At 47.8% G+C, this 24,745-nt stretch overlaps 1 protein-coding gene across 2 annotated transcripts in view; it reads left to right on the forward strand.

Moving 5' to 3' along the window:
• LOC147749014 (cyclic AMP-dependent transcription factor ATF-7-like) overlaps window positions 1-24,745 on the forward strand; it is a 730,865-nt gene that overhangs the window by 599,237 nt on the left and 106,883 nt on the right. For both annotated transcript variants that reach the window (XM_086965250.1, XM_086965259.1), the window contains exon 7: window positions 19,213-19,312. In XM_086965250.1, coding sequence (XP_086821376.1) covers window positions 19,213-19,312 — 100 coding nt within the window. The remainder of the gene's footprint in view (window positions 1-19,212; window positions 19,313-24,745) is intronic.

The raw sequence follows: 24,745 nt of genomic DNA on the forward strand, positions 1-24,745 counted from the left end.
AGTAGTTATAAAAATGTGTATTTATTATTATAAAACACTCACTTCACAGTATCTGCTACACTCAGATTAACACAAATCACACAATACTGTGGCACAGAAACAATCGTTAGTAGCACTAATACACAGTGGGCTCAACGCGGTGGCCAAATCATATACTAAAATCGTGGTATAAGAACCACGACTCGAGTCAAGGCAGTGTCTAGAGGTTGTAGAATCGCTAGGACCCCAAGGAACCAGCCAAGGTGAGTAAGCAGGGACTCCACGGAGGACGGGTGCAGTGTGGAAATACGACAGCGGGCGCGGTACTATTCTATGGGAGAGTCGCGGTTGCAGTTTTAAAGTTTAAGGACCCTTCCCAGTGGATTACGAGGAAACCCTTTGGATCATAGAAGGTTGGAAAGCCACCCACCCTGGATACTGTAGAACCAGAGTTAACTATCCCAGGGAAGCCTGGTGCAAAAGGGCTGAAGTGGTGTCAGAAATTGTCATCGATCTCAATGGAGGACTTCACTGACATGCCACTGTGGGAAAGAAGAGAGGTGTCCGTCGAAACCCAAAGGTGGATTCCTGTTGTAGAGTACCTGAAAGCAGAGGGGACAGAGTCTGGGTCACTAAGGAGTGACCAGGGGCTCGGTAGACGAACGCCAGCCGATGTCTGGTGCCTCAGGTGCGAAGAGGGGGTTCTTGAATCTGCAGCCACCGGGACCAGGATATGTCGAGGACGACCAGGAGCCGGATACGAGCTGTCCCACAGAGGATGTTGAGTACGGAGTGGTCGGTGTTCGGCTGGAGCACCAACAAGCCTTGGCAGCGGCAACTCTCGAAGATGGTCAAGGAAAAATACGGTTCGGACCAGCAAGGTCTAGGAGACTCACCAAACACAGGTGAGTCAGGGCAAGCCTGGAGCAACCAGGGGAGCCCAAGAAAAGCAGTATTGACCCTCAAGAGGACCCCAGGCCGGAGGCACAGGAGTCGTGAGGGGACCTCGAGCGGAATTACAAAGCAACAGCCCACGGAGCACTCAGTGCAAGGAGGCAGACGTTTGTGAAATGGTGCCAGAAGTAGGGGCTACTCGGAGCCCGGTGCACTTGTTCTGGAAACGCCAACAAGCATATGTACTTGCAAATGTATGCCGTGCGCAGGGCTATGGGTATTTTGCAGCCTCCACAAGGGATTCTGACCTCAAACATGGTAAGAGGGCAATTCGGACTTCGAGGGACGTGGAAACCACCTCCTGTGTTGCTATAGCCTTCAGAGTCCACAGGAGCTCAGAATCAGCAGACCGGTCAGTTGCGTTACGGTGCCTGCGGTTGCAGGGAAGTGACTTCTTCACTCCAAGGGAGATGTCTTTGGTTGTCCTTGATGCTCCACATGTCCTACACTGAGCCTGTATAGTGCACAGTTACAGTCAATGCTTTGGACAGAGTGGGGGACGAAGTCGGGCACAAACAAAGTCTAGCGAAGTCCAGAATGTCCAGAAGGTTGAAGGTCAGTGGTTTCTTGATCAGATTCTTGGCCACGTCGAATCTAGGGTCCTACAACCATGTACCCACTTTTGTACCCACGGGAGAGGGTTGGACTGATTCTGGGGAGGGTCTGGACAGTAGGGAGGTTACTCTATGTCCTTTGTCCAGTTTTGCGCCAGAGCAGCAGTCAACGGCTCCCAGGACTGGTTTGAACTGGACAATGCACAGGGACACCAAATATGCCCCTCATGCAGACTTTCGGTCTCTGGAAAGGCCTAATACACTAACTCCTGTATGGGAGGTGGTCACACCTCCCTATGACAGGATGCCTATTGTTCTGCCTTCCCCTGCTCGAGCGTGGCTCAGCAGCAGGAGGGCAGAAATGTGTCTCTGATCAGCAGCAACACTTTTGGCTGCCCGGGACTAGAAGGCTGGTACCGGGAAAACCAGGGACCTCACAAAGCTCATTTCTGAGGGGTGGAATCATACTTCCCACACCGGTTATGGGTGTGGGGTTATGATTCCACAAGTTTGATACCAAACACAATAGGGTTACTTTCAGCAGTTTTATAGTTGGTCATAACGCGGTCGCATAATGCCACACTATATGTCGTACATGGCTGATACACTGGCAACCCGGGAGAATGGACTCCATAGGCTGCAGGGGTGTCCTGCTTATGCAGTGGCTCCCTCTCACTTAAAACCAAGCCCCCTGTCTTCAGGATTGTTAAGGACTGCTTTGGGATGACTTATAGGTTTTTAATGCAGTGGCCCTTAGATATAGTAAATCTATATCTAAAGTAAGCGGTGCATGCACCATCTTACACAGGCTGCAATTGCAGGCCGGTAGTTCCATTTTGCATGACATCTCATGGTTGGCATAATACATGCTTCAGCCCATGCGAGGCCTATGGGGTACCTATACCCTGGGTACCATATACTAGTGACTGACAAGGGTATCTCAGTATCCAATTCGGAGTGTATCTAAGTACATGACATAACATTTTAAGGAGAAAGCAGATAGACTGAGGTCCTGATTAGCAGGATCACAGTCAGACTAGTCAAAAACAGTGTAACATGAGCAAAAAGTGGGGGTTACCATAAGAAGCAGATCCTACTTTTCTACAACCGCCAAATGCTGTCTGATCTTGCCCCTTATCTGGATCAGTTACCCAACAAGAGTAAATTAGAGGGCAAAAGGATTCTTCTGGAAGGAGAGCAACATCTTCTGAAGCAATCGACTGTGTGATGGACATTGACACAACTGCCTTTTGACTGCAGGCAGGTGCAGCAATTTTACCCAACCAGGGCTGGCTTAAAGCTACTTCATTCCGCTCTGAGATCTAAAACAAAATTCTCAACCTTCCTTTTGACGGAGAAGCCCTGTTCGGCAAGCATGTTGATGTGCCACTACAAGCTATAAAGACCTATATCAACACAGCTAAGTCTTTCAGACGCTCCAGTTTCGTAAGGCGCCCAAGGGAGAGTCTTCCATCTTATAAGGGCGGATACCAGCAGTATTGGTACTCTGCTCCTCTTCATCTCAGCCCTATAATCCCCAGTACGCTCAACGTCAGTCACCGCCAGCAGCTTACAACCGGTCTCCTACAAGAGGAAGAGCAGGACGTCAGACGAAAGATTCAGCTGGTAGCTAATGACCACCTTCATGCTCTGGCTATTCCTCACAAATGCAAAATATCTGCATGCCTTAATCACTGGCAGGCTAGAACTGGGGACCAATGGGTTCTCAATCTCATTCAGTTTGGCCATACTCTAGAATTTCTTCAGATTCCACCTCCCACTCCCACGCAACCATCTGTTCCAAAGCATCTACATCTCCTCCGTTTAGAGGTTCTTGCAATGTTGGAGATGGGAGCAATAGAACCAGTTCCTGCATCACAACTAGGGAAGGGGTTCTATTCCCAATTATTTTTGGTCTGCAAAAAGTTCAGGCAATGGCGACCTATTCCCGACTAGAGGAATCCCAACACCTACTTGAATAAACAGTCCTTCTGCATGGTCTCCTTGCAAGAGATTATGTTGCTCTTGAACCCAGGAGATTTATTTTTATATTCCCATTCACCCATCTCACAGGAGATTCATTCGATTCACAATAGGGGCCATTATCAATTCAGAGTCCTCCCTTTTGGCCTCAAATCTGCCCCTGAAAATGTACTATGTGCCTAGCTCCAGTGGCAGCCTTTCTCATGAAACAAAGACACCAAGTGTTTCGTTATTTGGATGATTGGTTGATCCAGAAACTCTCCGTCAGTGCAGCTCAGGCATCCACAGCAGCCTGCACAACACTGTTCAGGGAATTAGGTCTTACCCTGAATCCAAAAAAGTCAGTCTTTCATCCTTCAAAAGACTATTACCTTCCCAGGAGCAACACTTGACAAAATGCTCAACAGAGCATTCCCATCGGTCAAGAGAGAATTAAAACTAATCTCGCTGGTAGAACTCCCACAAAAAAAGGTCTCTTTCAGTTCGCTATTTCAGATCCTAGTGATGATGTCCTGCTGCATTCCTCTAGTTCCATTCTGCCAGTTAACGATGCGTTCTCTCCAAGAGGAGCTATACAAGAATTGACTTAAAGCAGAGAGATCATTCGACAATCTTCTCACCATCACCTTAGCCATGATGCCATTTCATGGTGGATACACTGTAAGAATATTTCAGTTGGTCTCTGCTTTATAGTCCCGTCATCTTCTTTGTTCATCACTACCAATGCCTACCTCGAAGGATGGGGAGCTTTCCCTCAAGACTTACAAGTCAGTGGCAGGTGGCAAAAGCTGCATTGCCTCCTTCACATTCACTTGTTGGAGCTCAAGGGGGGTCATCTGGCCTTACAAGCTTTCCTGCCAAGAGTAAAGAATTCAGTGGTGCTCATTTGGACGGACAACACTACCACAAAGCACTACATCAACTAGCAGGGCAGCATAAGTTCATGCCTCCTATCCCAAGAGGTTCAGTGCATCTGGTAATGGGCAAATTGCAACCAAGTGTCCCTCAAAGCAGAACACCATGCCAACCAGAACACCACAGCAGACATTCTAAGCAGACTAAAATCGTTGTGTCACATATGGAAATTGGATCAAGCCACTCTCTACAGCATCTTCCTGCTTTGGGGCAAGCCTAATCTCGATCTTTTGTGCGAACTTCCCAGAACAAGAAATGCCAGTTCTTTGCATGCTGGCCTCACCATCCGGGATCCTGGGGGTATGCATTTTTAATGGCATTGTCAGGCATCTTTGCCTACATCGTTCCTCTAATTCCTCTCCTACCAAGGCAGCTCATGAAAATGAAAGTCGAGCCCTGCAGGATGATCCTCATAGCTCACCCGTGGACACACCAGCATTGGTTTACCAAACTTCCCCTACTCTCTGAGAAACCTTCACATACTCTTGAAACCAATTCCATCTCTCTTAACAATCTCCCAGGGCTAAGTGCTGCATTCTGACCCCAAATTCCTTCATTTATCAGATTGGCTCCTGAGTACAATGAGTTAGCCCATTTAAACCTATCGTCGAAATGCAGGTAAATACTATCCAGCTCTCATGCGAGCAGTACTAACAAGACCTAATGGCTGAAGTGAAGACATTTTTACATTGGTTACCAACAAGCTAATGTGCATCCTTTCTCTTCTTCACCTCAGGAGAATCTCCCTTATCTCCGGCACTTGGCAAAATCAGGATTCGCTCACGCCTCCATCAAAGTCCACTTAGCTGCTATATCACGCTTTAGTAGGTCATCTAAAATCGTTAAGCAATTCCCCAAGGGACTATTTAGGGTCTGTCCACCAGCCTGACCTCCCCTACTGCTTTGGCAGCTCAACTTTGTCCACTCACAGCTCATGAAGCACCCATTTGAACCCTTTCACAGAGCGGATCTGAAATTTGTTTTGTGCACGGTCTCTACTCAGAACATTGTCATCTCCCAGGTGAGTGAGTGAAATTCCAGCTCTAACCCCAAGTTCATTCCTAAAGTCCCTTCAGACTTTCATTTGAATGAAATGAAATTAAATTAAATGAAATTAGATTTGTAAAGCGCATGGCTGCCCGCAAGCGTCCCAGCGCTATAGAACAAAGAATACCAAAGACAGTGTCAGCGGCTAGGGGTCTAGGGGGAACAGGAAGGTTTTGAGGAGCTTTCGGAACTTCGGATGACTCGGCTCCATCCGAATTCTGAGTGGGAGAGCATTCCACAAGGTCGCTGAGTTCACTGAGAAGCGGCGACCCCCAGTCCGCATCCGCCTGACTCTCTGCACAATTGCCAGATTATCATGATTGGAACAGAGCGATCTAGTGGCCTTGTATGGGCGAACAAAATGCTCTAAGATAGGGGGGCCCTTCCCCTGTCGGGACTTATGAGCAATGCATAGGGCTTTAAATTTGACCCTTTCACAAATTGGTAGCCAGTGAAGGGCTTTGAGTGCTGGTCCAGCTGACGATCTGCGTGAGGTGCCAGTCAGTAGTCTCGCTGCCGAGTTCTGAACTCGTTGGAGAATGTTGATTGTAGATTCAGGGGCTGCCAGGAGGAGAGCATTGCTATAATCCAGTCTACATAAAATTAGACCCTGGATAAGTAGCCTCCTTGAAATTTCTGGCAGTAGAGGAAGTATTTTTCGAGTAGAACAGAGTAACCCTATGCAAATGCCAGCTGTCTTTTTTGCCTGGGTCTTAAATGTTAAGTCCTGCTCCAGCCATACTCCCAGACTTTTCAGCTCATTCTTTGGGGTCGGTGCAGGCCCCAGGCAGGCAGGCCAGATGGACTTTGGTAGAGATGTTATGTGGTGGCCTAACAACATGAGCTCAGTTTTAGTCCCATTCAATTTGTGACGTGAGACATTCATCCACGAGTGGATTTCTGAGAGGCAGGTATGAAGGTTTTTCGCGCAGTGTTTTTCTTGGGAGAGCGCAACGACCAGTTTGATGTCGTCGGCGTACGTGACTGTTTTGATCCTAAAAGGACTCACCACATCTTCGAGGGGGGCCATATAAACGTTAAATAAGGTAGGGCTCAGTGATGAGCCCTGTGGGACCCCACACTCGAGAGGGGTTATCTTGGAGCGTGCTGATCCCTCCCACACCTGGAAGGTCCGATTCTCCAAGAAAGATGTGAGCCACTGCCGCGCTATACCTGACACTCCCAGATTGCTCAAACGATGGATTAAGATCTTATGGTCCACCGTGTCGAACGCAGCGCTCAGATCCAGGAGGATCACCAACGTTGATCCCCTGAATCCAGAATGCGCCTTGCCTCCTCTACAACTGCTAGTAGGGCGGACTCTGTACCCTGCCCTGGGCGAAAGCCAGTCTGGGAATTACGGAGCAGTTTATTCATTTCTAAGAAAGAAGAAAGCTGCTGGTTGGCTATTTTTTCCGCCATTTTGCTGACACACGGTAGCAACGAGATTGGTCGGAAATTACCCAACTCTGCGGGGTCAAGCTCAGGTTTCTTCAGAAGCGCTTTAACCGTGGCGCGCTTCCAGCTGGGTGGAACGATTCCCTGGATGAAGGAGGCATTGATAAGGTCTGTAATTATTGGGGCAGTGGTGGCAGCTACCTGATTGAGAACATGCATGGGGACAGGGTCATTGGGAGAGCCACTCTTTATGGTGTGTGAAATTTTTAGGAGGTCCTCCCTTGAAATCGGGACAAACGAGTCAAGGCAAGGGCCTATGGTGGGGGACAAAGAGTAAGCCCAGTCAGAGGCTTGACCGCTCTGCGGTAGAGTTTTAAGTATAGTTTGAATTTTATTTTCAAAGAAAGCGGCCAATTGGTTGCACCTAGCTTCGGATGACACTTGCACCGTCGAAGGAGTTGGTGCTTTGAGATCTTTGACGATTTTAAATGTCTCTCTAGATGAATTAGAGGAAGTTCTGATTTTCTCCTCATAGTAAGTGGCTTGAGCCAGTTTCCGAGCTGATTTATAAGAATGAGCCTCTCCTCCTCAAGACATTCTTCCCAGAACCTTCCACTCCAGCGTAGAGAGCTCTCTTATTCGTTGGATGTCAACAGATGCTTTAAGTTCTGTTTACAAGGACTAGAGGCCTCTGCAAGTCTAATCAACTGTTTGTGGCCTACAGTGCTCCTAAGAGGGCTTGTCCTCGTTCGAAACACCATATTGCTCTTTGGATTGCTAGCGCCATTTGCTATTGCCATCAAGTAGCAGGCAAGCCTTTACAGACATCTTCACACTCTCAATCTACCTGAACTGTTTCAGCCTCAACTGCGCTGTTTACTGGTGTGCCAATCTACGACATCTGCTATGCTGCTTCTTGGAAGAATGCACACACTGTTACCAGGCATTACTGCTTGGATTTTGCAGTTTGCAAGGAAACAGCATTGGGTTAAGCGGTACTGCGGCATCTTTTCCAGTGACCGTGAGATTTCTCCTTCACCCCTCCAAGCTTTTTTCTGGCTGTGCACATTTTTGCTTTTCACTCTTCCCTATTAGATATATTTGTATATCTTTATATTTACATACATATTGATGTCTAGGTTTGTCTTCCTTTGGATATGATATATCTATGAATTCATGCTTTACATACAAAAAAAGTAACTAACAGTGCGCTTCTTAACTGCTTTTAAATCTGATTCAAGCACGTGAATCTATGAAAGTTGTAATACTGGAGTAAGAAAATAATTTATTTTTTCTGTAACTGTAGTTCTTGTGTATTGGAATCTTTCATAGATTCACGAGTCCCACCCTCCTCACCTGAAAAATTCACCTTTCCCTCTTTTTATCTGGGTGTATCTCCTAAACTAGTGCTTTGAAAGTCTGAGGGACTGGAGCTTCACTTGGGAGTGTTCTAGAGGGCAGGGCAGCATGATTGGTTCAAACTATGGTCTCTTTTTTTTTTTATAACAATGACCAAGTTATGTTATAAAACTAAAGGACCTAGGGCCGTTCTGGACTGTTTAACTTTGCATTGCTATTATAATGTACTATGGAACTCCCATCTCGACAACAGGGAATGATTCAAGCATGTGGATCTATGAAAGATTCCAATGCTGGATAACTACAGTTACAGGTAAGTAACTTATTTTCTTATCTGCTCCACTTTCAGAGGTCCGGTCTTGCAAACACTTCTATCAGACTTAATTTGGCAGCTACTACCACTTACCTACAGAACAGAGAACACACTTTCATTTTCAGGGTTCCTATTATTAATGCTTTTAGTGAGGGAGTCAAGCGGGTTATCCCACTAAGGGTGCCACAGGCCCCGGTGTGGAATCTCAATATTATTTTAGCAAGGCTTATGGGACCTTCTTTTGAGCCACTTCACCCATGCTATCTATCTATTAGGCACTAGTAGGTCGCATAGCTACCCGTATGCATCCCAGCAGTGATAGTGTGGCACAGAAGCATCAGAAGTTTTTTTGGGATTTGTTCCTCTATTGAAGGAAGATATTCTGAAATAGCCATGTTCTGAGCATTATCCGGAAGGGAAGAGAACGATGAAGGCTGTTCCACAGCCTGGCCGCATTCTAGGAAAATGAACACCTTACATGTGCCTCATGTTTCTTTTCCTGGAAGGTAGCTTTCCTAGTAACTATCACTTTCCTCAGGTGTGTCAGTGTGCTTCAAGCTCTTACCCTGGAAGAACCTTTTCTCCAAGTTCACTGTGATAGCGTAGTCCTCCAGTTCCTTCCGAAGGTGGTCTCTAGTTTCTACCTAATCAAACTTTAGAAATCCCAGTGTTTTTTCCATATGCAGAGCCTATAGCAGACCAAGCTCTTCTTACAAGATATGTCAAAAGAGTGTTTGTGTACTACATAGACCCAGTGCTTAATTTGTGTAAAAAAAAGTGCTAAGGCCCTCATCAGGAGACCAAGGAAGCTTGCTCCACCCATTGCCCTGCCAGTGACAGTGCCATCACACTGCTCCAGTGTGACAATTCAGACTGATCGAGGCCCCCAAAGCTATAAGAATATCTTGGGCGGTAGGTATCAGTGGTTCTTGATGTATATTGAATTAATAAACAACTGTTGGTGTTCTCATCTTTAAATTACACAGACCACTCCACCATGTGGCAGCTGTCATAAGTGCCAGTTTTGACAATTAAATGCCAGTGCAGAGCACCGGAAACCCCCAGCTCAAATTAAGAACTGCATAGACAGGACTAGGCCATTCTGAAGACACAACAGCGCTTCATTTCTTTCTCTAAACCACACAAAGGCTGTGCTCTGTCTAAAGATGGTTGTAAAAATACATACATACCCGTGGCTGTGCTCTGGCCAAAGGTGGTTGTGCAAATACATACAGACCTGTTATGCCAAAACCAAAAGACCTTTGCCTGTTCCCCCTTCGACCCCACTCAACTCTTTAAAAAAAGTAGCTTTTATGCCTTTCCGGGGTAATATTCCTATACTCGACATCTGTAAAGCAGCTACTTGGTCTACTCCTGCACATTTACTCAACCCCTTGCATGCGTCGGACGCGCGGGAGCTGCCCGACACATAAGTGCTATTGTGCGTCGGACGGCTCTCGCGCGCCTGACCCTATTGCATAGGAAATTCCTCTGGTGCAGGCACCAGAGGGATTTCTTTTTCTCATCCCAAAGCCTCGGGAGCTGGGGAAGAACTTCCCCAGCTCCCAAGGCCCCACCCTTTCCAATGGTACCCCTCCCCAGTGGATCCCTGCTTGGGCGATCCCCAAGCAGGGATCCACCCACTAGACATCAGGGAAATTGGCAAAGTTCAGTTTTTCTGCCCCCCACCCCCCCCTCCCCCGAGGGCAGATGGGGGTATTATCCCACTAGAAACCAGGGATTTTTTTTTTAGGGGTAGGGGCTAACCAAAATGGCAATGGGGGTGAATATGTTGCCAATGTGCAACATTCCGTCCATCATCTTGTGTGTTTGGCTGTTCCTCCTATGTTGGAAGAGTTTGCCCAGACGTGGGTCCCGTGCTCGCTATGCCACTGGAGTCAAGCTATCCTGGCTGATGACGGCTGATAGCCAGAAACCGGTCCTAGGATGCTTGATTCCGGTCCAGGGACGACATGGTTTAGCAGTTCGGGATGGACTGTTCCCATGAGGCACAGGGTCAAGACTGATTTGCCTATGGCCATGTCTGAACTTGGGTGGTGTGGTGAGCAAAATAACGATCGATTAAACCCAGATCTGTGACTGGGGTGAATGTTTTGCCAATGTGCAACATTCCGTCCATCATCTTGTGTGTTTAAATAACCAGTTCTCCATTACTGGATATTTGCAAATATACTGAATTGTAAATTGCCACACACACTCTTGCATGTGTCCTACAGAAAAAGAAAAAGGGGACCTTTGGAAGCTGATCTTTGCTCACCCGGATTGAGAAGGAGTGTGGACTCTCTGCTACCCTTAGCAGGAAACGGACCTTCATCGCCTGCTGACCAGCACCTCGCCGGACCCGCTTCGCGGGTCCCGCAGCGCGCCATCTGCTGCTGGTGATTCCTGGTTGCCAGTGAAGGAGCGCGGGGAAAGGCAAGTCGACCAGCGGGGCTGCGAGCACAGGCAGGGACTCCAGCATCCAGGAGTCCCTGCGCGCCCAACCAGCAACACCTGGGCTGCTCTCCCCGCTGGCCACGCCCCCCGCCAACAGAGTGAAAACCGGGCTTCACTCTCGCCCCAGTGGGACCTTTGGAAGCTGATCTTTGCTCACCCGGATTGAGAAGGAGTGTGGACTCTCTGCTACCCTTAGCAGGAAACGGACCTTCATCGCCTGCTGACCAGCACCTCGCCGGACCCGCTTCGCGGGTCCCGCAGCGCGCCATCTGCTGCTGGTGATTCCTGGTTGCCAGTGAAGGAGCGCGGGGAAAGGCAAGTCGACCAGCGGGGCTGCGAGCACAGGCAGGGACTCCAGCATCCAGGAGTCCCTGCGCGCCCAACCAGCAACACCTGGGCTGCTCTCCCCGCTGGCCACGCCCCCCGCCAACAGAGTGAAAACCGGGCTTCACTCTCGCCCCAGTGGGACCTTTGGAAGCTGATCTTTGCTCACCCGGATTGAGAAGGAGTGTGGACTCTCTGCTACCCTTAGCAGGAAACGGACCTTCATCGCCTGCTGACCAGCACCTCGCCGGACCCGCTTCGCGGGTCCCGCAGCGCGCCATCTGCTGCTGGTGATTCCTGGTTGCCAGTGAAGGAGCGCGGGGAAAGGCAAGTCGACCAGCGGGGCTGCGAGCACAGGCAGGGACTCCAGCATCCAGGAGTCCCTGCGCGCCCAACCAGCAACACCTGGGCTGCTCTCCCCGCTGGCCACGCCCCCCGCCTATCACCTCTCGTGCCATCAGTTGTAGAATTAAAAGGAGGGAGCCGCCCCCGCTACGCGGGAGCGTGCGGGAGCGCGCCTGGAGAAGCCCGGGACAAGGGCGGGACCGTCTGTGGCCGTCTGTGGCCGTCCGGGGCCGAAGGAGGCCGGGCAGGGCTACATCCCTTGGCTCCGCAAAGCGGACATCCAGCCACCAGGACAATGGCTTCAGGTACTCGATCCTGTAAGACAAAGAAATCTGCTGGAGACGTTGTTCTAGGTACTATGGACCAGTTCATAACCCGTGCAGTTTCCATAGTTGAGAAGGAGATAATCTTGGCAGAGCGAAGGTTATCCCGGGATTCTCTGAGTATGTCTAATAAGCGCTCTTCTCTGGGCGCCATTGCCCTAGCTGATAGCCCTGGTCATATTCCCTTAACTCCTTTGTTAATAATTGATTCCCCTACTATTGACGAGAGAGTGAGTCGGATTAGGGCTAGCTTAGAAAGGGTAACCACCACAGCACCAAGTATTGTGCTTGACCCGACACACTCCATTTCCTCCCTTCTTAGTATCCCATCACCAGGGGGTCAGATCCTAGTTTGTAATCCCGAAATCCTTGACGCCTCGAGCCCCTCTGAGCTTGTTAGTGAAGCTGTGAATTCCCCATTCACTGCAGGTCATTCTGATATTAACACTCCTAGAGTAGTAGCCCCCCAAACTGCACCGGCAGGGAACCCAGCACTAGGCATAGTCCCACAAAAGAAGAGAAAGCGTCCCGCTAGTCCCCGCAGGGGAGGCTCTCTAAAACCCCACAGTAAAGTTAGCAGGAACATTACATCAAAAGGGGGCACCACTTCGAATCAGGTTCCTCACTTAAACCCTCAAGCGTCCCATACCGGAGATTCTGCTTTTGAGGGTATTCCTGGTCAAATGGCTCCTATAGATGCTAGCATTTTCCCTCAAGTTGAGAGCATCATTAAGTCTGTGGTGATGCCTCTCGTAGATAAGATTGATGGCCTCACACGCAAACTAGCCTCACTTGAGCAGTCAATGCTGGACAACTTTTATGCAGTGAAATCGTTAGTTAAATTTCACGCTAAATCCCAGGTTGAAGAAAATGGTGGGCTAAGGAGTGGTGTTGCTCCATTAGTTCCCTCTATTTCTACAGCCCTCCCTGAGCCTACATCTTGCCAAAAAACGCTCGCCTTGGCTAAGGTTCCCCAATCTCAACAACCCAACACTGGAACCATACCCCCCCCACCTACTTCTACCCTTGAGTCTAGTTTGGCCCGTCCAATGAATAAATCTAGTACCCAGGCTCCCAAGGCACTTAAGGTCAAATTTGCCGCAAATCCCAAGCCTATAGCCCCTAACACTAAGGTAACTGGAAACACAATGACCGCAAGTAAGGGTGTCACAACCCCATCTCCTCCAACTCCTGTTACACAGGCCGTGCCCAAATCTCCAGCAAAAACCACAGTAAGATCTCCGGCCAAAGACAGGGTAAAACGGCGCACGCCAAACGCTAGCCTTCCCCCTGGCTGTAAGCCTTATGTGGTTATTCTAACAGGGGTACCCGAGCTTGAAGAGGGTTCTTGTGAGTCCTACTCTGATCTCAAACACAAGACGCTCTCCTGGCTAAAAGCTAATAGACCCCTCCCAGGGCACATTGATGGTAGAATAGCCTTCGTCCGACGCGTGGGTTGGATTGGCAACAGACTTAAGGCTATTACCGGGGACTGTGTGTTGATCAACTTCAATGATCCCAGAGCAGCTGGCATGATTTGTAGCCAACAGTCGCATCACAACTTCTGCGACATACAAACCAGGGATTTGGGGTACTTTTATCACCCCCCCCCCCCCTTTAATGGGGCTTAATAAATCTCTCCAAGATGGGGGTAGAGGAGCATGGTTTCCTCATTATCCTACCTTGGATCCCAGAGCAAGGGTATGGACTCCTACCCAACCAGCCACTCCACAGGGTTGGGGCTGGTGACTTAATAATTCAGTGGCAATCAATGTCTCCCCCCTTAGGGTTAACACAATATGTATAGTAGGGGAGGTATCCTTGTCCAATAATGTCGTGCCCCATCACCCGCCTACCCCAATCCTACCCATTCTTTTAGGCGATGGGTCAGATAAACTTGAATTAGCGGCTGGACTTCTAACTCCAGGTCCACAGGGTGGGAATGGCGGTTGCAATGAGCCCCAGCACCATGCACTCCTGAAAATCATTAGTTGGTATGTGGCAGGCTTAAGTAGCAAGCTAGATGTCCCAGACTGGGTGGCGCTCGTTGAACCCCACTCAGTTTGTGCATTCCAAGAGACGTGGTGCGTAGAACCAAGGCACCGAGTGGGTTATGCCACTTTTTTTGTCCCGGCAGAAATTCCAGCTTCGGGAAGAGGTCGCCCCTATGGAGGTCTCTTGGTTTGGGTAAACATCTCTTTGGGATGGAGGGTACACCATCACCCCCAAAAATCTCCAGATTTGATGCATCTCACTGTAACTTGTCCGAGGAGAGCGGAAAAACTGGAGATTATCAACATCTATACACGAGGGGCCTCCGGGAGAGCCTTGTCACCAACGCTCTTGGACCTGGAGGCAGCCCTGGGTGAGTGTAGTAGCGATTCCCTAATTTTGGTTATGGGGGACTTCAATTGTACATTCGAGCCTTTGTTGCCCGATGAATCCCTGCATTTATATGATGAAGATTCTAGGAGAGGCGTCCCGTCACTTGATCTTCCCATCATAAACAGTTGGACCCCCAGAATCATCCAGCTAAATTCCCTCACTCTAGAGCACGGCCTAAGAGCAGCCAATGGGAGGACACCATCAGATTTAGCGGGGGCTCACACATATAACAGGGTTGGTCATTCATCCCGGATTGATTATATCCTTTTAAACTTTTCTTTGTGGGTACATATGAAGGATATGATAGTCCTACCCTCCCTGGATAGTGACCATAATGCTCTTTCTTTGACCCTTTCAATCTGGTGGAAAGAGAATATCCCAGGAAGTGGAAACCATGATGCACTAGCGATAGGGCCATTGGGAGGGGTGGTTCCATCAAACTGCTTAAGACGTCTGAAATGGGACAAAGTGGCAATAGATGAGGAGAAAATGGCATGCATCAGAGCTGTTACCTCTACAGCCTGTGCCATTTTAAAAAGTCAGCCTATTTGCCCAAATCAGATTACAGCATTGTTCTGTGAGGTCTCGCTGTCAATTGGGGACCTCTTCAAGGCCAAAGCAAAAAAGGGAAACCCTAATCGTAATAATCGGCAGGGCAAGCCAGGATGGTACTCGAAGGAGTGTCGTGCCATGAAGAGAGCTCTGATATTGGCTGTGAAAAGTGGAGATGCCACCCTAATAGCCACCAAACGGAAGGGTTATAAAACGGAGCTTAAAACAGCAAAGAGAGACTGGGAAGACAAGTTTTGGCAGGATCTCCGAACTGCCAGCATCGGAAAAAACGCAAAAGGCTTTTGGGACTTAGTACATAAGAAAAACAGACCCCTTGATACAGTCATCACCTGTAACATAACCGAGGACCTATGGTTTACACATTTCTCGAAATTGTATACGGCAACCGCAGTTGAAGCGTTGGATTTCGTATTACCACAGCCCTCTCGAGTGGTGGAGAGACCTGAGGAAAGTCTGTTTACTAAGAAAGAAGCGGAAGGTGCAATAAAATCTCTCGTCCCGCGCAAGGCGGCTGGCCCCGATGGTCTTCCGGGTGACCTGCTCCGTGTTGACCTAGACGATTGGAGTACGCTGATCTCATCTGTTTTGAACGCAGCCATGGCGGGTGCACCTCTGCCTGCCTCCTGGATGGCCGCCGAAGTGGTCCCCCTGCACAAAAAAGGTTCGAGAGAAGATCCAGGGAATTACAGGCCAATCAGCCTGATAGACTGCTCACAAAAAGTAGCAGGCAAGGTCCTCCTAACTAGAATACAGCAATGGGCAGATGAGAACAGGATCCTTTCGGACCTCCAGGCAGGGTTCCGAACTGGCACCGGAACAATTGAACAATCGCTAAGGCTACTTATGATTTACTGGAAGGTCGTTACGATTGGGAAGGGCACATTATATCTTGCTTTCATCGACCTCCGGACGGCCTTCGATTTGGTCCCCAGAAATAACTTATGGAAGGTTCTTAGTGATCTTGGCCTGCCATCTTACCTGCTCCACTTGGTCATGAAGTTTCATGAAAATAACTATGCCCAAATCCGCTGGGGCCCCAATGGTCAAAAGACCCGAAGAATAGATGTGAACAGAGGAGTGCGGCAAGGGTGTGTTCTTGCCCCAACACTCTTTTCGCTCTACGTTAATGGGGTGGTGGACCACTTGTCAAGGATTCCAGCAGATGCCCCTCGCCTGGCAGGGCGTTCTATTCCCACCCTGCTTTTTGCGGACGATACTTTGCTCCTGTCAAAATCGCCAATGGGCCTACAACAGCTTCTTTCAGGCTTTGACGATTTTTGTAAACAAAGAGGACTCTGCATAAATACAGATAAAACAAAGTACCTCATTTTGAACCCTCCGCAAAAACTGGGCCCTCCGCCAACATTGGGCTCCGTGGCATTGGAGAGGACTAAAACCTTCGATTATCTGGGCATCAGGTTGGTGGATTCCATGAAATGGGACCAGCATCTGTTCAAAATGCTGTTAAACCTAAAAAGAGTAACTGGGACCCTGCTAAAAGAGCAGAGAGCAGCCTCAACCAAACCCATAGCTGCAGTTTTGGACATTTACTCGGCCAGAGGAGTAAGCGCTGCTTTGTACGGGGCGGAGCTATGGGGAATGTCGAACTTGAAAGACCTTACTCGAGCTGAGAACACCTTCTTGAGAAGCCTGATGTCCCTTGGTCCTTCTGTCCCCATCTTGCCTCTGCAATTGGACATGGGCTGTCGGGCTATTGAAGATCTAGCGAAGTTACGCCCTTTGCTTCTGTGGGCCCGCATCTGGAGAGTCCCTGAACTCTCAAGTTATGCGGATGGTCTACGGGAGATATTAAGATCGACAGGGTGGGCGAAAATAAAGTGGCTAACGGATATCAAAGCTTTACTTACCAATCTGGGGCTGGAAGAAGCATGGTACCAACAGTCAGCCCCGCCCAAATCAACAATAAAACGGCTTTATTGGAACTGGGTGACAAATAGAAGGAATTCTTCCACCTCGTTATGCAAGTCGACCAGAAATTTCATGGAGTCCAAAGATACCCCCTTTAGAGAGCTGTATTTGGACATTATTTCAGCCCCTTGGGAAAGGTCCCTGTATTTTAAATTTAGAATTGGTCTTCTCCCCGTAATGGAATTTACTAGCCATTGGAAAATTCCATACCAGACTGCTCCGTGGTGTCCCTTCTGCCCACAGCGCCAAGAATCTGTCCCCCACCTTTTATTTGAGTGTCCTGCATATAAAGTCCCACGGTCAAAATGGCTAAAACCCATGTGTCGCACACTGGGTACTAGGCATTGTAACGTGGCCCTTTTACGCATGTGCCACCTCGAAGTACCTTGGGTGGGCATGGCGAATTCGGTCAAAAAGACTTAGACAAATTGTTTAATTACGTTTTTTACCATGGTCTGTTTTAAATCTATGTTTATTTTAGGAAACTTATAAATTCATTTATAGTAAAAACTTGCGGTTTTAAAAAAAAAAAAAATGCACTGAAACGAATTTTAATTGTATGTACGCTTTTTAAGATATTGTTATATGTCGAAATAAAGCCTTTTTGACTTGACTTGACTTGACTAGAAACCTCTTTGATGCCACCGCAGAGTGGTTGGAAGCTTTCAAAACCCTCAAATAAATTAAATGTATTTTGCTTATTATTACTTTCTGAAAAAACGCAGAAAAGCTAACATGTTTAACAACTATGTCACTTCATCAGGGCCTAAGTACACTCCTGGTGCTATTCAACTCGCTGTATTGGTTTGGAAGTTTAGATTTCAATTCTCTAAACAGTGTCATCTCAGCATGTAGTTCCTTTAAAGGTAAAAGTTGTGTGTTTCTTCTATAAGGTGGTAATATCAAATGAAAAAAAAGTTCATCATAATTGTAAACTGATCTTGCCATCCCTTATTAAAACATCTTCTTATATTCTGCATTATGCATGAGTTTGCCCTTTTTCGTCTTCTCAGTATAAAACAGGTTTACAAGCAAATATAACTGAGCGCCAACTGTACCCAGAGCCATGCTAAACCGCCATTCACATGTTCATTATGCTTAGTAAAGGAGATGTAGTTTATTATAAAAGCCTCTGCCAAGCGAATTTGCAATGCAATAGGTCTCGCATTTACGCAAGTTTAAGCTATTGGCATTGTAAATGACAATGCCTTTTATCATAAGTGCAATGCAATATGTCTCGTATTTACGAGAGTTTAAGCTATTTGCATTATGAATGACAATGCCATTTATTTATGTTTTAAAAATGAAAACAAAAATAAAAGGCATTGTCATTTACAATGTCAATAGTTCAAACTGGTGTCAATGCGAGACCTATTTATTGCACATGCTTGTTTTTTTGCACTGAGTAAAATATAAATGTGTAGAGTGGAATGCTTCAATTAAGATCAGCTGCTAGTAATTATTCTGACCAGGGTCAACTTTAAAGGGGTTCGACCGGTGCAGCCACACTGTGCGCTGATCTGCAGGGGGAGACTGACCTGAGGATGAAAGGGGGGGGGGGGTGTTGCTGTGGTTAGCAACAACTAATGATTTCAAAGCACCAGCTGCAGAGTTCCTTGTGCGTCCAATTTTCAGGTAGCAATAAAAATGTCAAGATAACTCTTGTGATTAATGTCCCTGCTAGAGAGAGAGATTGGAGTTTTGTCTAGTGGCAGTTTTGACTCGCCAGAAAATAGCGCTGAAAGTTAATATACCTGCTGTAAAGAATAGATTGAGATGTGGATAGCTGAGCGGATTAGTAAAACCAACCTTTACCAGCACCTTAAAACAAATGAAATGTATGTGAGATAGGGGCTATAGAGATATGAAGGCTACTTTTGGTGGGTGATAGTGAAGGAATCAGAGGAGAAGGTCGGGGGGTGCGCCAAAAAAGGATTGTTGCACTGGGAGCCACCAGTGTTAAAGATGGCCCTGACTTGACCATCCAGACCATCATGCTCATGGTCCCACAACACTTGAACAATACCCCAGTGAGGACCTAGGGCAGAACAGGTAGGTTACTTATGTTCCCTGTCAAAATTAACCAGCTCGTGCCCTCACGGGCTGTACTGTTCCTATTGAATCAATTCCAAGACTGATTATATAGGGCTGATTTCTATCTAGACTAGCATAGAGGGCAACACATTATCATCTGGAATGCAGCCTGACATTAATTCATACATTCCTTCATCCACAATGTTTCTTTATGCTGAGGCATTCACTAATGTTTGTGAAAGAGGTCTGAGTTGCAGTGATAACGTGTGGATTTGCATGTAATAGTTCTAGTATTGCTGTTCGTTTGTACACCTGAAAATGGGTCTGCTCTGTGTTTCAGGTCCCCAGGAAGCTCGATGCCATTGGTCATGCACCTTGCCAATGGGCAGACAACGCCCTTCCTGCCCAGCCCACATGTGCAGATGCATTCAGTGATATCCGTAAGAGACCTCTTTATTCATTGGTATCAGTAAATGTGCTTAGTGATATCTGCAAAAGGCTTTCATCGTGCACAATACCAAGGCACTTTTAAAATGGGACAAATGTAGCAAATGCGCATAGCCATTGTTTTTTCTTTTCTCTGTTTGGAACGTTATGTTTGTTACATCTTTATTCTGATAGACAATTCTAACTGCAGATTCCTTACCTTTTAAATACTTTCCCAGGTGTCAGACTGGTTCTGGAAAATCTTTAGACGTACCCCTGCGTCCCGGCAGGTGGCGCTGATGGTTCCATGCCCGATGTGACATGCGCGGGTCGATGTATGTGCCACCCATATGGGCTAAGCATCAGTTGTTTTCTTTCCGCACCAGCAGACGTGGATCCAAAGCTACTCCTTGTCTCTTTGAGACAATGTCTAAAGTATTCTGAGTCAATATTCAGCAGTACACAAGGGAATACGACACCTCTCAAACCTAGAGGATTCCTTTGGTGAATGTCACACAAACGTAAAATGTAAATTGTAAATTGATACTTGTATAGCGCACTACTCACCCGCAAGGGTCTCAAGGCGCTTGTACGAATACCGCTGTGGAACCCATCCTGGCTTTCCCTGTGAGGCGTCCACTCCTGGGCACCCCCAAGGTGGAGGCCAGGCATCCTTAGCGTTGTGGGGTCCGTTGTGGAGATTAAGCAAGCTATTGCCCAGAGTTGCAGAGTGGGACTCCATGATTGGAATAGGCACCGAGGCGAGAATTATCAGGTCCGTGGAATTTTGAGCCCAAGACCCGCCGAGGCGGGGAATTGAACACTGGTCCCGGGCTAGACCTCTGCATCAAGGTCTGCAGCTCTGATCATTGAGCCACAGTTACTGACCCACATGTGGTTTGCCTGTGTTGCCTAGCGTTGGACAAAGACTCCAAGAACTGCAGTCATTTTCCCTTGATGCACATCAAGCCTATTTGATACCTGAAGGCGAAGCTCTTCATTGCGAAGACCCCACCCCAAGATTGGTCGAAGTCCAAGGGTTGATGCCTGTCTGCTTTTGCGGTCGCTCGAACAGCAGATCGTCTTCATGATCTAAATCATCAGGCAAATTTAAGAAGAAGTCCAAGCTGTACTCGCCCCCGTCCTGCCACTCTCGGTCTCCCAAGAAGGCGTGAGCTCATCGTTGTACCTCCAGGTCATGCTTCTGAAGTCACTCTACTTCGGAGTCAATTCTGACCCTTGATCCGTGACAGCTGGAGTTTCTAGGGCTGTCAGTGACACCGATGGAAATCTCAGACATCTGTGAAGTGATACTGTAGCTTTTGACAGTTTATTGGCTCCTTACGGGCCTCAAAAAGAACTTCCAAAAGGGTTTCCACTGATGGGTCCACCATTGGCGCCAGCTAAACCCTTTGCTTCCACTCAGGACTCTGGACTGACTTTTGGTACCGCCCCCTTTCTCCGGTGCCACAATCCACTCCTGAACATGGTCTACTGTCACATTGACTCTGGATGAGGGATAGCCAACACATAGTGCTGTCCACCTCTGAGTCAGTGGCGCCCTAACCTTGACCAGGACGTGTGTTGTTTGACTACGCTGCAGCGGTTTAACCCACCTTCAGATTCTGATACGGTGCCTTTGCCCTTCTACAGCACTCATGTACTTCACAGCTTGCTGGGCACAGGCTTAGACAAAGATCAGTATGAGGTTGTGGATGACCTTTCCCCTGTGCTACCTTTTCACGGACTATGCAAGATGGCTGTGTTGCGGTTAAGCTCACAATCCATTGCATAATCAACTCAACCACCCTACTCCAGAGAGCCTAGTGGAATAAGTCTCAACTGCCAAAATCTACCCAAAAGCATTTCGTACTACTCCCCCTGGCAGGTAGTTAAATCAAATAGAAACCTTTGGAAAATGATATTTTCATCAACAAGTTTGGCTCTTTGCTCTGTGGAACACCAGCTGTCTCCTGGGCTGCAAATCTCATGCTTTATGGGATTTGGTGGCCCTGTTTCTAATCATGGTTCCATAGAAAGTCTGTGCTACCCTTGAACAGACTATGCAGGTTGGCCATGATGCAGCTAAGCTCACAATCCGCTGCATAACCAACTCACTTGTCAGAGCCATAGGCATCAGTGTGGCCCTTTACAGGCATGTTTAGCCTCATTCCACTGGGTTTTCCAGGGACATTTAGGTGAACTTTATGGACATGCCATTTGACAATTCCTGTGTTTTTAGGGATAAACAGATTCAGCCCACAAGCGCTTCAACAACAGTAGGGTCACAGCGCTCCCTGTGCCTTTCTATTCCCTCACAGCAGCCACTACTTTGGTTTTGCCCATGGAAGGGGTTTTCCGCCGGCAACTCCAGCTGGTGCAGCACTCCCCCATACTTTTTGTGCCCATAGCCACAGCACCCGCAACTCATATGGACAACAAGAGCAATGTGTAGCCCAGTGTCCCGCTCCCCCAGCTTCCACAACCACCAAACCTCTTTAGTGTGCTTTTGGCTGCACATAGCCAGCTTTTTTGAGGCAGGTTCTGACAATTTCTGCCAGGGAACTGTGATAACTGCAATCAATCAAGACATTTGTAGAGCGCGCTACTCACCCGTGAGGGTCTCAAGGCCCTAAGGGGTGGGGGAAGCAGCTACTTCGGACAAGTGGGTTCCTCCATATAGTGATGCAGGGTTACTCCCTACCATTCCTTGAGACCCTGCCCAATCTTCCACCATCCCCTGAACGGCTGATGGTGGACCACCTTTCCTGGTTGCAGCAGTAAGCGCAGGTTCTTTTGGCTTGGCCAAAGAAACCATAAACAGAGTTTAGACGGACGTGGCCTGTGGTTATTCCTCCTACTTTTGGGTGCCGAAAAAAGATGACCGCATTTGTCCCATCTTGGATCTCCTCACTCTCCATGCGTTCCTATGAAGGTACAAATTCAAGGTGCTCACACTGTCCCAGGTCTTGTCTGTTATCGACCCTGGAGACTGGATGGTGGTGTTATCCAGTATTGGGAAATCTTTAATAGATTCACATACTTGAATCATTCCCGGTCATGGATGTTGGAGTTCTACGGTACCATATTCAAGCAGTAATATAAACTACCATAGGCTAGAATAGCCCTAGGCCATGAATTTCATGGCCTGTGTCCTTTTAAAAAAGGACTAAACTTGGACTATAACCAATCAGCTGCTAGCACTCTCTAGAACACTCCCAAGAGAGGTTGAGTCCCTCAGATTTTCAGTGCACTTCGTGTGTTGGGAGTCATCCTGAGTCACTAGTGGTACGCAAGCTCAGACAACAGTCTCTCAAACTGATCCTGGTAGCTTCCACATGGGCAAGTCAACGGTGGTTCACCCCACTGCTAGAACTCTCTCTAGTTACACACCAAAAACTGTCTCTGACACCATTCATGCTAACGCAGAACCATGGAGACATCAGGCATCCAGATCCAAGTCAACTGAATCTGGCAATCTGGCTCCTGAAGTCTTAGAGTTTGGTTACCTTAACTTACCACCTGACTGTATGAATATCATTTAAGAAGCCAGAAGGACTATTACTAGAGCTTGCTATGCTGCGAAATGGAAAAGATTTGCCATTTACTACACTAATAATCAAATTGATGCTTTAGATGCTTCTATCCAAAATATTATCCGTTACCTTCTCCATTTACAGAGATGTAATCTAGCATACTCATCTATATGCTTACATCTTGCAGCCATTGCGGCATATCTACAAAACAGACAACATATGTAGTTGTTTAGAGTACCAACAATAAAAGCTTTTATGGAAGGACTAGAAAAAATTATTCCTCCTAGGTTACCACCCTCTCCAGGGTGGAACCTAAACATTGTTCTTACCAGGCTCATGGGACTCCCTTTTGAACCGTTACACAAATGTGAACTGCAATTTCTCACATGGAAAACAGCTTTCCTCATTGCTACTACCTCTTAGAAGAGTTAGTGAGATTCAAGCTTTCACATACAAGAACCATTCTTACAATTACACTATAACAAAGTGGTTCTAAGGACTAATCCTAAATTCCTTTCTAAAGTAATTACTCCTTTTCATCTAAAGCAATCTGTAGAGTTACCAGTGTTTTTTCAAAACCCAGACTCTGTAGCAGAGAGAGCTCTACACACACTAGATTTCAAAAGAGCTCTTCTCTGTTACATAGATAGGACGAAATCCTTTCGCAAAACAAAGCAACTATTTGTAGCTTTCTCTCCACCACATAAAGGCAACCCCATTTCTAAAGCAGAAATTGCAAGGTGGATTGTTAAATTTATACGCGGTATTCGTAGGTGGTGGCAGCTCCTACGGGGCCCGCTTGAGCGCTGGGGGCAGACTGCGAGGCACTGTGGATGTGATTACTGTGTACTCTTCTGTTCCCTGTCTGATCGCCACTTGCTCTTTATTATTCCAAATCAATTTCACTTTTTAAAATACTTTTAACCTTTTTTACTGTGGCTCCTGGGCAGCCTTACGATCTTTTCACTCACCTGTGTTGGGAGGTGTGCTCCCCTGCCCCGGTCCACCGCGCTGCTGTACAGTTTGAGTGGCGGGCAGGGCACCATCTTTGGTGAGTCCCGGATCTCGGCCGGACCGCAGGCAGCGGTCTAGCTGGAGGAGGGGCTAGGCTATATCTCGGCAGACAGGGCGAGGCGCAACGCGGTATTTGTAGGTGGTAGCAGCTCCTACTGGACCCACTTGAGTGCTGGGGGCAGACTGCGAGGCACTGTGGATGCGATTACTGTGTACTCTTCTGTTCCCTGTCTGATCGCCACTTGCTCTTTATTATTCCAAATTAATTTCACTTTTTAAAATACTTTTAACCTTTTTTACTGTGGCTCCTGGGCAGCCTTGCGATCTTTTCACTCACCTGTATTGGGAGTTGTGCTCTCCCTGCCCCGGTCGACCATGGCTGCTGTGCCGTTTGAGTGGAGGGCAGGGCGCCATCTTTAGTGAGTCCCGGATCCCGGCCAGACCGCAGCCAGCGGTCTAGCTGGAGGAGGGGCTAGGCTATATATTGCACATGGCCTTCCGGACGCGCAGCGGGCGCGCCAAAGGCAAGCCCCTCCGCGCCCCGGAAGCGACCAGCGCCAGCCACGCTGGTCGAATTGGGCCCGGTTGGGCCAACTGGAACAATATCTATTCACACAATGATCTACTAAAGCTGAAGAGCTCATGTTGTGATGGGGGCAGGCAGTGGGATGTCCTTGATAACCTTTTTAGGACATGCCCGGTCTGCAAATTCCGTTTTCACACCCACCTGCCCAATCCCTCTCCCTCGGAGTCAGGCGAACCTAGGATTCTGGCAGCACTCAACGCGCGCTCGATGGTCAAACATGCGTCTGACATTTTTTAGCTTTTATCGGATACCAAGTTGGACGCTCTTTTCATTACGGAAACTTGGCTTAATGAGTCCTTTGCTCCTGTAGT

Source organism: Lissotriton vulgaris, chromosome 1_1, assembly GCF_964263255.1.
Source record: "Lissotriton vulgaris chromosome 1_1, aLisVul1.2, whole genome shotgun sequence".
NCBI classification, from domain to species: Eukaryota; Metazoa; Chordata; class Amphibia; order Caudata; family Salamandridae; genus Lissotriton; species Lissotriton vulgaris.